The sequence below is a fragment of the Clytia hemisphaerica genome, unplaced genomic scaffold (genome assembly GCF_902728285.1).
Source record: "Clytia hemisphaerica strain Z4C2 unplaced genomic scaffold, Clytia hemisphaerica genome assembly, whole genome shotgun sequence".
Taxonomy (NCBI): Eukaryota; Metazoa; Cnidaria; class Hydrozoa; order Leptothecata; family Clytiidae; genus Clytia; species Clytia hemisphaerica.
In genome coordinates this window covers 1,721,156-1,736,970 of record NW_027103890.1, presented here as the reverse complement: position 1 = coordinate 1,736,970, position 15,815 = coordinate 1,721,156, and the positions used below count along the sequence as shown (strand labels likewise).

At 34.7% G+C, this 15,815-nt stretch overlaps 3 protein-coding genes across 3 annotated transcripts; all 3 read left to right on the top strand.

Moving 5' to 3' along the window:
• The first annotated feature begins 4,670 nt into the window (after positions 1 to 4,670).
• LOC136808658 (zinc finger SWIM domain-containing protein 3-like) lies at positions 4,671 to 11,633 on the top strand. The gene is made up of 5 exons (XM_067065207.1): positions 4,671 to 4,873; positions 6,630 to 6,738; positions 7,827 to 8,061; positions 9,652 to 10,222; positions 11,237 to 11,633. Exons 1-5 carry the CDS (start codon positions 4,671 to 4,673, stop codon positions 11,631 to 11,633), a joined length of 1,515 nt encoding a protein of 504 aa, XP_066921308.1.
• An 861-nt stretch (positions 11,634 to 12,494) lies between these two features.
• On the top strand, positions 12,495 to 13,817 carry LOC136808657 (uncharacterized). The gene is made up of 5 exons (XM_067065206.1): positions 12,495 to 12,552; positions 12,846 to 12,904; positions 13,100 to 13,158; positions 13,425 to 13,736; positions 13,802 to 13,817. Exons 1-5 carry the CDS (start codon positions 12,495 to 12,497, stop codon positions 13,815 to 13,817), a joined length of 504 nt encoding a protein of 167 aa, XP_066921307.1.
• Positions 13,745 to 15,728, top strand: LOC136808682 (uncharacterized). The gene is made up of 7 exons (XM_067065225.1): positions 13,745 to 13,882; positions 14,190 to 14,258; positions 14,516 to 14,563; positions 14,666 to 14,724; positions 15,032 to 15,104; positions 15,279 to 15,307; positions 15,666 to 15,728. The coding sequence occupies exons 1-7, from the start codon at positions 13,840 to 13,842 to the stop codon at positions 15,672 to 15,674; spliced, it is 330 nt and encodes a 109-aa protein (XP_066921326.1). The 5' UTR covers positions 13,745 to 13,839; the 3' UTR covers positions 15,675 to 15,728.
• Positions 15,729 to 15,815: the final 87 nt, after the last annotated feature.

The window sequence follows — 15,815 nt, the reverse complement described above, 5'->3', positions numbered from 1 at the left end:
ACTCGAAAGTTCGATTTCGAACGCAAGGAATTCGAAACCGGAAGTAAAACAAATTCAAAACAAAAACTAATAACTAAAAATACTCAATGCTTAAGGCAGACAAACTTTCCCGAGCAAAAACAATTTTTGAACTTTTTATTGAATATTCTTTTAAAGAGTAGAGAAGAGCATAATGGATTAAAGAAATATTTTTAAGGTATATAAGTCACATTCATTTGAAATTGCTGATTTTCCAACGATTTGTGAAACAATTTGTATAATTTTCCTCAAATTCGTAGAAGTAAACGTTGTAAGTTTGTTGTACGCCTGAAGTGTTTGAGTAAATCTCTAAAGGGGCACAGTCTTCCTGGACCTGAGCAGTTGTATCTAGGGTTTGTGTTTACGATTCTAGTGGCCCTATAAATATTTTGCTTGCAACTTGCGAATCGAGTGACTTGCCTGAATCGCTTCGCAATTCTTATACATATACACTAGTTTTACAATACAAGCAAAAAATCTTTCGATGTGTTTTAGGGTGATGTTTTAAGGTGATGTTTTAAGAGTACGCCTATTTTAGTTATATTTTAATTTATTTTTCTCTTGTTCAATATTGTTCCATGTTTGAATAACTTATGATTGATTTTATTTTGATCCTGTGATCCTAAGTACTAATATACTAATGCACTGAACAGTGTAACGAACATTATGTTTTCAACTTCAATGACTTCTCCTTATATTATACAATAAGTTCTAACATTTCCAGGTTGATTTTCTTTTCATAGAGCCTTTTTCAGTGAAATTTTAATTAATTATCTATTGGGCTATAAAAAATTGCCTTCTTTTCTTGAGGTTAAATAGCAGTGACCTTATTTTAAACAGACTTCTGTGTTAAGTTTCAGTCTCATTTGCACGACTCGTTTGGGGTTATTGAGAAAATCATCAGAGACAAATTCATTTATTTTGATTAGAAAAATATATTTTCCAGACCCACAGTTGACTGGTAAAATGAGCTCTGTAAGTATAATATACAAATTTACAACATAAAAAGAAGATAAAAATAAATGTAATAAATATACAAAAGTTTTAAAGAAAAGAAAAGAAAACATGTATATAACCTTGTGTATCAGCAAATATTTTTCAAAGAAAAGAGAAAGATACAATGAAATACATTTCGGCTAAATATGTTTGTTGTTAGGAGGCTATAAATGTCACCATTGACATTCAGGTATTTGATTTACTCCAAAAAATTCTTTCTTTTCTAGTGTACCCATGTAGCAGAAGAACGTATTGACGAGTTTCTTGAATATAATGAAAACTTATATTTTGCAAACAACCAAACTGTAAAGCCTAATTTCACAAATTCTACCGAAAAGTTATTTCTAAGGATGTTCATTCCTTTGCCATTCTATACATGACAAACAAAAAATCTAGGCTCTATACTTCACAGAAAAACACACCTACATGTTTTTTTTATAAGCATATGAAGCCTCAGATTTGTAGAATTCCTAAGCATAACATAAGCATATGTGTCAGCCTGGTATATTTTTCAAGTTGTCATTTTTTATCAGTTTAAAATGGTTTGGTTGAGGTCAAGTAAAAAAAGATATTCCACGGCTACCACTGCTCCCAAATTTGAACAAATTTCACTAAAACTTGGCTCGGGGTGAATTATAAGCATAATCTATGCCTGGATACTTTGAGAACTTAAGCATACACGAGCCTGACCAAGGGGCATACACTTGCTTATAAAATAAATGTACAGCTTCAAATGAATCTAATCAAAAATTAAAATATGAAAATCTATATACTACCTATTCAAGTACAAAAGGTAATAAATCTCTAGGAACTCTCATAAAAAAATATTCTGGAATAAAAACTTTCTCCCAAAATGATCGTGTGCTATCAATTATACGAGTTTGTAGGTTTTTATCAGGAAAAATCCTTTCGATACTTGAAGGTCCTTTTTCTGAAAAGAGCATGAAGTCACAAAAGTTAGCCTCTGTCACCAACAGTTGCAATTGAATCTGGTAATAATAAGAATGAGTTTTCTTTAAAACTAATTCACAATTTACAACATCAAAACATTATCGCTTAATCTCAGCTTGTGGACAATCACCATTGACAATACTTTCCACACTGTGCAACCGCAAAACATTTAAACATTTCACTTCAATAATACTTTTCAATTTTCCTTCTTGATAAATAAGCCCATTAGGGCTAGCTGCCAAATGTAAATAATTCTTGTTCATCCATAGCCCACTTAAACCGACCAGAACATTCAATCTTTTACTATATTCTTTTAAAGCATTGGTTTCATTATCAATGCCATACTGCATATACCGGTTACAAAAAACTGACGGAAACCAAAACTGAGTGTGTAACCATTTGAAATGTCCACTCCAACCTGATAGATTCTCTGTGAGTATTCATTCTAGATTCTGTCTTTTTGTTTTGTAGATTTTGTCATTTGTGTTACCATTTTGAGTAGTTGAAAGTTTCATACGTCCTTAAAACATGTTTAAAGCCGCTGTGCCTGTCAGACAAGAACAAGACAAACGACAAAATACAAGTATCAAAAACGAAGTGGATACTACCACGGAACTTTATTTTTGGCCTACCGTGACTTTAACCGTTCTATATAGCTGTTGATAGGCTCACGGTAGAATGTATTATAAATATTAAAAGATTTGCATACGACCCCAGTTGCCGTGGTCGAGTGGATAAAGTGATGGACATGAGGTTATGCGACTTTTTCATAAGTGAGTTCGAGCCTCACTGAAGTCCAAAGTTTTAAAAAAACTAGAATCAGACCTCAAACTTTATCTGTTTATGATCAGAAATCAGCATGCATCGACGGAAATTGGTGGAGCTCTGACTACTACCATCCATACATACCCTAAATAATAGACATCAGGGGCCAGATTACAGGTTGGTGTTGACTTGTTTATACTTGTAATGAGTATGGTATGAACTGCCGAAACTGTATGAACAATGCATTTCTTTCTTTAACCACGAAACATTTTTTTAATTTTAATTTTAATTTATAGAAGTGTATTTCTCAGGTCTATTGACCTCTATGAAACGATCTTTTACATCTTTACAATTTATGGATCTTATCATTCCATTAGTTTGTCAATTCTATTATAGAGTTTTACAGCTACTGGGCCTCTGACCCACTCTTCTTACAATCATGATATTATTTCCGTCGTAAATTTCTTTAAATAGAGTTTAGTCCTAGGACTACCTCTCACTTTTCATATATGACTCTTGTCTTTTTCTTTCGATGTGTTTTCTTTTGCTTTATGATGCCATTGCATTATTATCTCGCGTTCTTTCCTTGAAAAATCGTCTGACACTCTAAAATCATCTTTATCTAGTTTGTGGGCTGATGCAAGTATTTTAATCCTTTCTTCTTCACTCTCGAGAGTAACTTTTAATGGTCCTCATCGTTCATTTGTATACATTTCATCCTTACGAGCACCTATGCGTTCTACCTTGATTATCGTCACATCGAAACCCATTTGTGCTTTCAGTATTCTTTCTATAAAATCTTTGTCGCCAACTCCTCGTTGCTGTTCTTCGTTTTCGTGCTTGTTTTCACCTAAATCATGCACCATGATGTTGCACTTGGTTGATTTGAGCCAACGCTCCTCTTCATTCACTGATTTGATGAAACTTTTTATGGTCACCTCTTGTTTTTGTAGATCTTCTTTGGTGACTTCTGCATATGATTGTTTTTTTGTTTCTGTATTGTTGAGCTGTGCTTCAGATCGTTTGTTGTTCCGTTCTTCGTTGACGTCTTTTTTTATCCATTAGCTTCTCGACTTTCCTTTCTAGAGAGGTTATTCTCTCGTTGAAACCTAATTTCGATCCTTGATGTTCATCTTTATCTGCTTCTTTTGTTGTGATGTGACTGCGAGCTTTTTGTCTGCTTGTTTTAATCCTCTCAAGTAAGAGTGGCGTTATTTTAACACAATTTACACATTCGAAGCGCCGGCTTTTATATTGCAGACAAATCTGAATCTGATAAGCCGGTAGCTCAGAGCAGGCATAATGGACAAGTCTATCACATCTCCTACATTGTAAGGTGTCATTATCTGCTATGATGGTGTTTGTTAAACAGTTATTGGGTGTGCAATATCCATAATTTTGTTGAATTTCCTTGTTAGAATTTTCGTTGATTTCCGCCATATTGTTGCATTTTCAGGATTGTGGCAGCACAGAAAAAAATTGACGTGTGCATTCTTCTACTCATAGTTCGGAAAAAAAGGTGAAGGGGTCAATTGGGTCTTTCTTTTATCCCCAATCTCCCCTTCTTAAATGATATAGCTCCTGGAAAAATACCATTAAAGTAAAGTATTTAGCTTTAGCTTTACGTTTATATACACCGTTATAAATTGGGTTTGTAAAACTGAATTTTGTAAGCAAAAGTTATTCTTGGAAATTTCACGGTGATGTATGTGTAACGGCCGGCTGACCGGTACTTATATTGAAGGTAGGTTTAAACTTTGTGTTTGTATATACCAAACCTAGGTGTTGGTCCTCACTCAATACACTTCACACACGTCTTTCACACTTTCTGTTGTAAAATGTATTATATATATCAACCCAACCATGCCAGCCAACGCTTTTTGTAGTTTCTTGTTTCAATTTTCCTTTGTGTCTTCTCTTTTCAGAATGAATCAATAAAAATGTCTAATGAGAAATGTTCGTTTACAGTTGGTGAAAAGTTTTCTTCGTTTGAAGACCTTTTGAATAAAATTGAAAAATTCAAAGAAGACCACTCAACAGAATTGTCCATTGCTGCCTCAAGAAAATTGGAAAGTGCAGTAAATACTAAACGTCTTTCCAAAGACAAGAACATTAATAAATCTTTAATTTACTTTGAGATCAAGTATATTTGTATAGAAGGGGGAAAGTGCAAGTCTCGAAGCAAAGGTGCAAGGAAAACGGCTGCAAATTTTTCTTTTGTAAAATAAATTTCAGTCTAAATATTTTTCTACTGATGCGGGTCATTTACAAGAATTTTGCCCAAATTTTCAAAAAAGGTGTCCCCTGCCTGTTTGTAGTTTTTTATTCAATTGCCAACCCTAATACTAATGAAATAAACCTTTTTACAAATTTTTACAAACTATTACTTTGTTTTTGAGGATCCATTTGAGTTTTCGTTTGAAAGATCACCAGACGATGTCAGTCGAACAAATCGAACGCAGAATCAATTGAACGCAATCGATTGCCAAACGCAATCGAACATCAATCAAATATTACCACAACTTAATTGATTCGATTAATTTGATTGATTCGATCACGTTCGATTGGCTCATGAATTCGATTGATTCGACTAATTCGATTGATTCGACTTATTCGATTAATTTGACTACCTTTAATTGGCCCCTCGTTCAACATTTGGTTAATTCGAGTTTGATTGGATCATCATATGACATCAATTAGCGAGGTAACATTAATCGCGCAATAAATCGGGGAACGACGGAGAGATGTAACAGCCAATCTAGCGTCCAAGATTTTACAAGGCAATGGTTGCGGTTGTTCTCTCCTTCGCCACGCTTGTTTTCGAATTCCGAGTTATTTTTATCTTTCCGCCGTAACACAGCGGAAAGGCGCGGGAGGAAAGGCGAGCGGAAAGGCGCGGGCCGAAAAGCGGGCTGAAAGACAAGTAGCTACGATATTAAGCTGAACTCAATCCAATGTCAATCGAACATAACCGAATCAATCGAACATTAAGCGGATCGATCCTTTATTTTTATCAATAGAATTTACCGATCCTTTCTTTTTATCAATAGAATTTACTGATCCTTGTTTTTTATCAATAGGAATTTATCGATCCTGTTTTATCAATGCATTGATAAAATTCTATTGATAAAAAGTTATCAATCAGTCTCTTGGATCTCAGCGCTTTCAAACAGCCGCAAACCAGGAACAATGATTTTTTTAGGATGGCGATATGAAATTCAAACGCAGGCGTAGTAGTGTGGTGGTCATCGTTCTAGACTTTCGTCCAGGAGGCCCGAGTTCCATTCTCACTGTAGTACTACGCTTCACTTGGCAAGTGAACGCACCTTCGCCCGGGTCAACCCATACCATGTGAGGAAAATTGGGTACCATAACTCTGATACAAGAGTGTGGGTAGATATGCCAGACATTGTGGTGTGTAGAGGCACTCATAAGGTTCTACGCCTGCGAGAGCAACATGCTCTCTCGTGTAGTTCGAGTGTCACTACTATGCACCATGGTATCTGTGTGTCGCGCGCACAGAGCTGGCGATGTCTGGAGAGCGCTATGATTCCTACTTGAAAAAGAGGAATTCCTACTTCGAAAGGAGTAGGACCCATTCCCCATGGGGAGGGCCTATCTATCTATCTATCTATCTATCTATCTATCTATCTATCTATCTATCTATCTATCTATCTATGAAATTCAAAAGTGTATAGTACACTTTATTAAACAAAACACAACTCCTAGGTTAAAAGCTGACAAAAATTTAGTACTGTACAGTAGAATTTTTCTAAATTGTTCTAAAAATTGTTAAGGTGCCCAATTTTCTAAGTGCCTCTCCTGGGATGGATTGAAGATTGATCTGAATGTCTTAAATTTTTTGTTTAAAAAATATATAAATTTATTTGCTTTTATAGTACTTTGAAGAAAGAATGTCCGCTCTTCATCAGTCTTGGTACTGATAAGGATGCACAGTCATTGGTTGTCAAAAATGTTAACCTTGAGCACAATCATGAAGTCAACAGAGTAAGAAGAATTATAATTAGTGTTGTTATTATAGCAATAAATTGATAAAGGTTTGTTTGATATCACCCAATTCATGATATGCACCACTGCAATGTCTTCTGACATTACATCATGGACCCAATAGCTCATTGGTTGGAAGTGACGTAAAATCAGTTAATACGTCACTTTCAACCAATCAGCTATTGGGTGGAACGGAAGACATTGCAATGGTGCATATCATGAATAGAGTGCTGTACCAAAAATACTTTTAGTTTATGGCTTTAATTCTTTCAATTTTCGATTCCAAAATTTGATGAAAAATCATCTCAAAGAGGGAAACTTTTTTCTGGATCACCCGGTATGTACCTCTGTGGATTGTACGCATTCAAAGTAAATATTTTTAAATATGATACTTTATTCGGATTAACTTTTGCAAATTGTGCCCTTTTTCACAAAAGTTTTATTATTCTATAATATATACCTGTGGATTGTACGCATGTAAAGTAAATATTTTTAAATATGATATTTTATTCAGATTAACTTTCGTGAATTGTGCCCTTTTTCGTGAAAGTTTGTATTGCGAAAAAAATATAAAATCACTCATTCGCAAAAAGTTTATCTCACAAACAAAATTATTAGATTTTTCCTGTTCCCGAAAGTTTATCCAGTAAATTTTTTCCCAAACTTTTGCTGTAGTTTTCCGTCTAACCTTAGTAGTTATTTAGAATACAGCTGGAATGCTTTATGAAACTAAATTTAGTCAATGTTCTGCATGAAGATTTCTTTTTTTTCTAACTAAGTCCAAAACTTTTTCAAATAATTCCTTTATTCTCGCAAAAAAAATTAATCAATTTCTCCATTTGTGAAAGTTATCCCTTAACTAAATTTTGCAAATTCTTTACCTCGCAAAAGTTAATCCGAATAAAGTAGGTGTTATTTATATTGTTATTATTATTATTATTATTATTATTGACATCAATGTGGCAGTCTTTGACAAAAATTATAGAAATTTTTTAACATACACTTTTGCCAATCAGGCTGAATCAAGCAGAAAAAGAATTGTAATATATAAAGATTCACAGCTGATAATGAAACTTTTCTTCATCTAGAATCTATTCAGACATTATGCTCTTCAGCGGAAACTATCTGGCAAAATCAAAGAGGACGCTATTGGTTTATTGAAAGCAAAGGCCAACAAAAAGCTTGTAAGATTAGAACTGGCAAAGAAAACAGGAAAAATTGTAACAATGCGAGATGTCCACAATCTTAACAAGCTGAGTAAGGATGTGGATAAGACTCGAAATGATTTACAAAGTGTTGTAAACATATTAAAAAATGAGTTTGGTAAGTGTTAACCATTGATCTATTATAACTTTAGACTAGGATTCAGTCTGATTTTATTTCAACTCGATCTTTTATAGATCGATACCAAAAAGTTGTGATGAATAGTAACATGGAAAGGCACTGGGCTATCTTTTCAATAATAACAAGAGTTAATAAAAACTTGCTCCCTTTTATTTATTAACCTTGATTTTCTTTTGTCGTTTGCCGTGTTTTTTCCCGCATTATGATATTAATGATATATTTGCTTCATTTAAATCGTAACATTTTCATGTGTGACTAGCTGCATTAAAAAGATCTTCACGATGTCTTTAAACTTTAGTCACTCATGAGAAAGCTAATTTTTTTTTAAGAGTAAATACATCATAACCCTTTATGAAAACGTTGAAATTTTAAATTGGAACCAAAACAATACTAAGAATTAGTACAAAGAATTAGATCCATTTTCCTTGGAAAATACAAAGAATTTTAAATCCATTTTCCTTGAAAAATACAAAGAATTTGATCCATTTCCCAAAAATGTAGAGAAACTTTTTTGATGTTTCGAAATTTTGTCATTTATATTTTCGTAGAGCTAAATACACCTGAAATCTGTTTGGGCATTTTTTTTTTGCCTTAAAACAAACATAATATTGAAGAATTAATTGTGAAATAACTAATTAATGACTTGCCTACTATACTATAAACACAATTTGTATTGGAAAGATGCTGGTTAAGTCCAGCCTACCTATATTTATTTATGATCAATTTGATTATAACACTCATTTGGACAAGGAGTAGCTTAAGTCAAAGGCCCCAATACATTATGTTAAACATTATTTTTTTGCAATCAGTCTCTGCAGCATACAGCATTTAAACAAATCTTCATAGTTGAAGCCAATCTAACTTTTATTTATAAAATTATTTCACTGAGAGCTATTTTAAAATATTTTGCAGGGATATATTTTTGCGGATCAGGTCGAAATCATTCGCAAAATTTTATCCATTAAAGTAATGATAAAATCCAATATAATAAAATCAAAGCAAGAGCTATCTCTCTAAAAATTTTCACTTTTCTCTCTATTTTGAAGATTCTTTCACAAATTTTTCTTTGCCCCCCCCCACATATTTTATTTATAATATTTCCCCCTTTTCATACCCCCCCCTTAAGCTTCAAAAAGCACTCTCCTCTTGACAATTTTCTCCATAAGACCCCTTTATAAAAGGGGGTACGGCACTATGAGTAATGCTAATGAATTGATATTTTTTATCGATGAAACTTTGAAAAAAATTTCATCAAACTAATGAAACTAATTTCATCAGACGATATTATGAGAATAATAACCTGCAGTATCTTAAAGACTTAAAGTGCGAAATTTATAGGATCGATAATTATATGTAACAAAAGAGACTTTCAGTTCACATCAGGCTTTTCTTCTTTTTTAATTGCAGTCTAGTGACTTTTTAATCATAACGTGCGTTATGCAAATAAGAGCAGCTTTAAAAAACATTGTAATAAACCAGAACGGCAAAATTGGACAAACTGATTTAACTTAAATCTCTAGTTAATTGATGATGAAGATGTTTAAAAGACCATCTTCTTGATTTTTTAAGGTTGTTCAGTTAACTTGCACAAAGACAACGAAGATAACTTCCTCGGTCTTTTCTTTCAAGACGAGTCAATGAAAGTGAACTTTGATCGATTTCCTGAAATTTTATTTGTTGATGCCACCTACAAGGTCAACGAGCTTCGGATCCCAGCCTACATATTCCTTGTAGAAGACTCACTGGGACAAAGTGAAGTTGTTGGTGTTGCTCTAATGGTGAACGAAACAAAGGAAAACCTCGCTTGGCTGATTGGCACCTTTGCCGAGGAAAACCCAACCAAAAAACTACGAGTTGTAATGGCCGATAAGGATATCAACGAAAGAAATAGAATCTCAGAGCTGCTCGGAGTGCCCATTTTAATTTGTCTCTATCATGCATTGAAGATTTTCAAACGTGAACTATCCACCCTTTCGCTGACCCCTAACATCAAAGATGCAGCGAAAGGTCTCTTCGAAAGTATGTGTTACGCATACACAAAATCTGATTTTGAAAGGTTTGAAAAAGAATTCCAAACGCTAGAATCGTCAGCCTGCTTGAATACTACGATAAAAATTGGAAACCTATTTCTAAAGAATGGGTAAAATGTTTTAAGGCAGAAGCTGGAGACTTTCTTAACTCGACAAACAATCGGCTTGAAAGTTTCAATAGCAAACTGAAAACTGTTGTTGACAACCATTGTAGTCTTGAGGAGTTCGTACGTGGGTTTTTCGTTGTACTTGACGCCTTACGCACTGAAAGAGACGCAAATGTTGCAAAAGAGTTCCAAAAGCTGAAGCTTTCGCTGCCTCACGATCCGTGTGTTAAAAGTATTTACGATCATTTAACTTCGTATTCTGCTAACTTTGTATGTGAGCAGCTAGCAGCAATCGAAAAAACAACAGTACGTAACAGTACAATTAACTCGTGTGACTGTTGTTTTTATCTTTCAATGGATCTTCCATGCAGGCACATCTTTCTCTCGAGATCATTGTCAGGGTGTGTGCCTCTTTTCGATCCCGTTCTTTGCGCCGTTCGATGGTCGAAAACTTATTATCGTCAAAGCCAACGGCTGTTTACACAAACAATCAATAAATTTGACAAGTTAACGACCACTTCGTCTTCATTCCGCCCTCTAAAAGCCCTTAACTTTAACGAAAGATATAGAAAGGCAGACGCTGTATGCAAAAATATTTCGATGTTGGCTTCAGAGCCTGGAGGCACAGAATTTGTCGAGCGAATGACCCTTCTTAGAACACTTGAAGACATGTGGCGAAATGGTCAAGAGGTTCATTTACTTTCGCTACCATTGAAATCAACGGAGAACGAAAATCCTTTTTCATCTTTCTCTCAAGATCATTGTCAGGGTGCGTGCCTCATTTTTATTCTGTTCTTTTGCGCCGTTCACTGGTTGAAGACTTATTTCCATCAAAGTCAACGGCTGTTTACTTTTTCTAAATTTTATGATTTGAAAATATCCCCAGTGCGATTATCTTTTCTACAAACACACAATCACAGATTTATTTGTGCTTTAAAAGTTTTACTGACATCTCGTTTGATATGGACTAATTTGATAGAGCTTAAGATTGTATTGATTACACCATTATGTGTTAAGGGGTAATGTTAATACAAAACTCGGTCTTTTCTTTCAAGACGAGTCAATGAAAGTGAACTTTGATCGATTTCCTGAAATTTTATTTGTTGATGCCACCTACAAGGTCAACGAGCTTCGGATCCCAGCCTACATATTCCTTGTAGAAGACTCACTGGGACAAAGTGAAGTTGTTGGTGTTGCTCTAATGGTGAACGAAACAAAGGAAAACCTCGCTTGGCTGATTGGCACCTTTGCCGAGGAAAACCCAACCAAAAAACTACGAGTTGTAATGGCCGATAAGGATATCAACGAAAGAAATAGAATCTCAGAGCTGCTCGGAGTGCCCATTTTAATTTGTCTCTATCATGCATTGAAGATTTTCAAACGTGAACTATTCCACCCTTTCGCTGACCCCTAACATCAAAGATCCCAGCGGACAGGCTCTTCGAAAGTATTTGTTACGCCCATACACAAAATCTGCTTTTTAAATGTTTGAAAAAGAATTCCAACGCTGAATCGTCAGCCTGATTGATACTACGATAAAAATTGGAAACCTATTTCTAAAGAATGGGTAAAATGTTTTCAAGGCAAGAAGCTGGAGATTTCTTAATCGACAAACAATCGGCTTGAAAGTTTCAATAGCAAACTGACAAAAACTGTTGTGACACAACCATGTAGTCTTGCGGAGTTTCGTACGTGGGTTTTTCGTGTACTTGACCCCCTTTTACGCACTTGAAGAGACGCAACATGTTGCAAAGAAGAGTTCCAAAAGCTGAGCTTTCGCTGCTCACATTTCCGTGTGTTAAAAGTATTTACGATCATTTACATTCGTATTCTCTAAATTTGTATGTGAGCAGCTAGCAGCAATCGAAAAAACAACAGTACGTAACAGTTACAATAACTCGTGGACTGTTGTTTTTTATCTTTCAATGGACTTCCATGCAGGCACATCTTTCTTCGAGATCATGTCAGGGTGTGTTGCCTCTTTTCGATCCCGTTCTTTGCGCCGTTCGATGTCGAAACTTATTATCGTCAAAGCCAACGGCTGTTTACACAAACAATCAATAAATTTGACAAGTTAATGACCACTTCGTCTTCATTCCGCCCTCTAAAAGCCCTTAACTTTAACGAAAGATATAGAAAGGCAGACGCTGTATGCAAAAATATTCGATGTTGGCTTCAGAGCCTGGAGCACAGAATTTGTCGAGCGAATGACCCTTCTTAGAACACTTGAAGACATGTGGCGAAATGGTCAAGAGGTTCATTTACTTTCGCTACCATGAAATCAACGGAGAACGAAAATCCTTTTTCATCTTTCTCTCAAGATCATTGTCAGGGTGCGTGCCTCTTTTTATTCTGTTCTTTTGCGCCTTCACTGGTTGAAGACTTATTTCCATCAAAGTCAACGGCTGTTTACTTTTTCTAAATTTTATGATTTGAAAATATCCCCAGTGCGATTATCTTTTCAACAAACACACAATCACAGATTTAAGTTGTGCTTTAAAAGTTTTACTGACATCTCGTTTGATATGGACTAATTTGATAGAGCTTAAGATTGTATTGATTACACCATTATGTGTTAAGGGGTAATGTTAATACATTTAAAACAAAATTTTCTATCAATGTTCAGGTCACAAAGACAATACCAGTGACAAAACTTTGCCCAAAGTCACGAAGATTCAACCCGAGGTAAGTCATAATCTATAGACAAAATGAATTTTCTTTAAAGGAGTAAACCGATGCAATTTATATTGAGAGTTGTTTATTCTAAATTGAAGAACATTCTCCAGATACAAAGCTGATGGTGACAGTAAAGCCAAAGCTTGATGTTTCTCTGAATATCATTAAATGCTGCATAAACTGACCCTCGACTTTCTTTTTCAGAACCCAAATGTTGCAGATGTCACAAACAATCATCCTGACAGATTGGTGGATCATCTATCGTAGATTTATCCTTCTTTCTCGGACTGAACGTTTCCAAATGTTTTTTCTATCAAATATATTCCAGATCTTTTTTATCAAATTTCTGTCTCATTTTATCGTTTTTTTCTATTGCGAGGCATTACTAAAAACGCATTTTCAGATATGGATTAAGATATAGATTTTGCTTTTTCCAAGGCTCTGGTCATTGAGATTGCTCATTGGTCATTTGAACTCTTTTTAACTTGTATAATATAAGTTTGCCAATTTTTTTTTGCTTTATTTTCAGGTTTATTTGTGACCCCAGTCAACGAGCGGTAATCGAGGTTCCGGGTGATGGTCATTGCTTGCTATACGCTTGGGAAATATGTCTCAATTTTTCTGAGAACTCTTCCTTGAAGCCTTCCTATGTTGCATTAAGTTCAATGGTTATGCAGCAATATTTATTAAGGAAAAAAGAATATAAGAAATTTCTGTGTGATAACGAGTTGAACGTCGATATGGATAATGAGATAAGGAAATACCTGAATGAAAAAAGTTACGGCCGTCAGATTGGCGATGAGCCGATTTTTGACTCTCTAACAAATGCCACAATGTCAAAGTTTTTTACATGGGAAAGTGCAGAAAATGGATCCTTGATACAGATTGGCCACCGCGTTCCTTCAGACAACAACTGGTCTAATGGTACGATCCACCTTCACAAAATGGGTCAGCATTACGAGCCAATCGTTGCCAAAAAGTTTCAAGGTTTGTTGGGTAGACTATTTTCTTTTTATAAGCAACCCATTGAGCTTAGGGCTGGAATTATTGCTAAGCATTTTTCGAAATCCAGGGCTAAAGTTGCTTATAAGGTCGCTTAAAAAATTTCTAATTTTAGAAGGACAGTAAAGGACTTTTTCGTATCAAAGATATTTTTTATTTGCTGTAAAAAAGGTTGCTATGGGGATTTCAGGGCTTTGTCGACAGAGGTCAAGAATTTACCTCTGAAACTCAGTGTAGGATCTCTAGGGGGCCTTTAACCAATCAAATCATTTTGGTATGTTTCTATATATAGAAATGGCAAAGTCCTTATCACGTTCACATGGAATTTCAATGCAAGAGACTCAGCGCATGTCAGAAGCCTGTAAGATGAAAATTAGATTCTACGAATCGCCTTTTTCGTTCAAATTTCTCATTAGTGTGGAAATATGATTGTACAATGGAAAACGATTTCAACCATTTCGCCCCCCCCATATGTTAAATTCCGCTCAGAAACTATATGGACCAATTCCTGCCACCATGTGGAAACCAAGACATCCTAGTTACACTAATTTCTTTGAGCCACATTTTGGTAGCCGGAGCTAGTGCAAAAGACTTTAACTTTACATTATTATATCATAGATATCCTCAAAATGGTCGATAATGAAATTCCAAGCACCTCTGGGCATTGTAAGTTTGTTGCTTAAAATTATTAGTATCAACCAGTTTAAAGTTTCTCTTTTCATCACTTCGGAGTGAAGTGAACTTAATGCTTAATTCTACCTTTTTTAGGTTCTATTGAAGGGAAGGATTCTCAAATTCAGACTGAAAAAAGACAAAAGACTACCTCGGTTTGTCACTAAATAATATTTTGATTTTAGTTAATTTTTAATGGAACCATAAATAACAATGCAAGTGAAGGGAACTGAACTCGATTTTGGTTCTAATTTGTTTAGTGAAAGCTTTGATTAAAACTAAACCTTAAAGCAAGATAATGTTTTATTTCAATAAATCATTATATCTCAAAGTAGCGCGCCCAATCCTAAGAAGTTAAGACGAAATTGTACCATAAAACACGTGCTTAGCAAAGTTGCCTCGTGCGTTGTGGTATATATCCTTCTGTATGAGATTAAAGAAAATCTTTTGTTCTCTTTTTAGAATGCAGAGTCAGATTATTTCAATCAATCATATAACAGTTTAGATGATCAGACACTGTTACAACACGTCGAAGGTACTTCCTCTTTTCTTTTTTATCAAATAGAACAGGTAAATCCTTGAAGTACGAAAACTAATTATCGAGGAGTTTAGGCTTCTTTACCCTATGATGTCGAGGTAATTTCTTGGAATTACTTGAAACTTTGATAATATGTAGCTTACTCATTATTTATCTCGAATCCCTTTTTAGGCATTGACGAGGTTGTGGCCGCATTGGAGGTAAACAATTTCTTATTACTTTGCCACTTTGTTCAAAGTTTCTTTGTAGTATAATCTTCAAAAACGAATATATTACTTGAATTATATTATTTGACTTTCTTTATTTTTTAGACTTCTGTTTTAAATCTTCCGATCTTATCGATTTGTAAGTTTTCTTTGTCATTATGTTTTATTATGTCTTCTGATAAGAATAAGGACATCTAGGATAAAATGAACAAATTTTGTGTTTCTGGAATACAGGTGATAGGAATAAATGTTTCCCGGCCCGAGCAAAAAGTTTCGGGAAAGAAAAAGGCTTACGTATATCACAAACGCTTTAAGTTTACTGACTAGTTTCTTTAATTTCCCTATTTTACAGGAGAGATGACGTTAATTGCGAAGATGTTAATATTGATGAGTTGGACCCTCTAACGATCAATGTAACTCCAAAATGCTCGCGTGAGTAGAGAAATATGTACATTTCAGTGGTTTTTATTAATAACTTAGGAACGCCGAAGATTTTTGATTT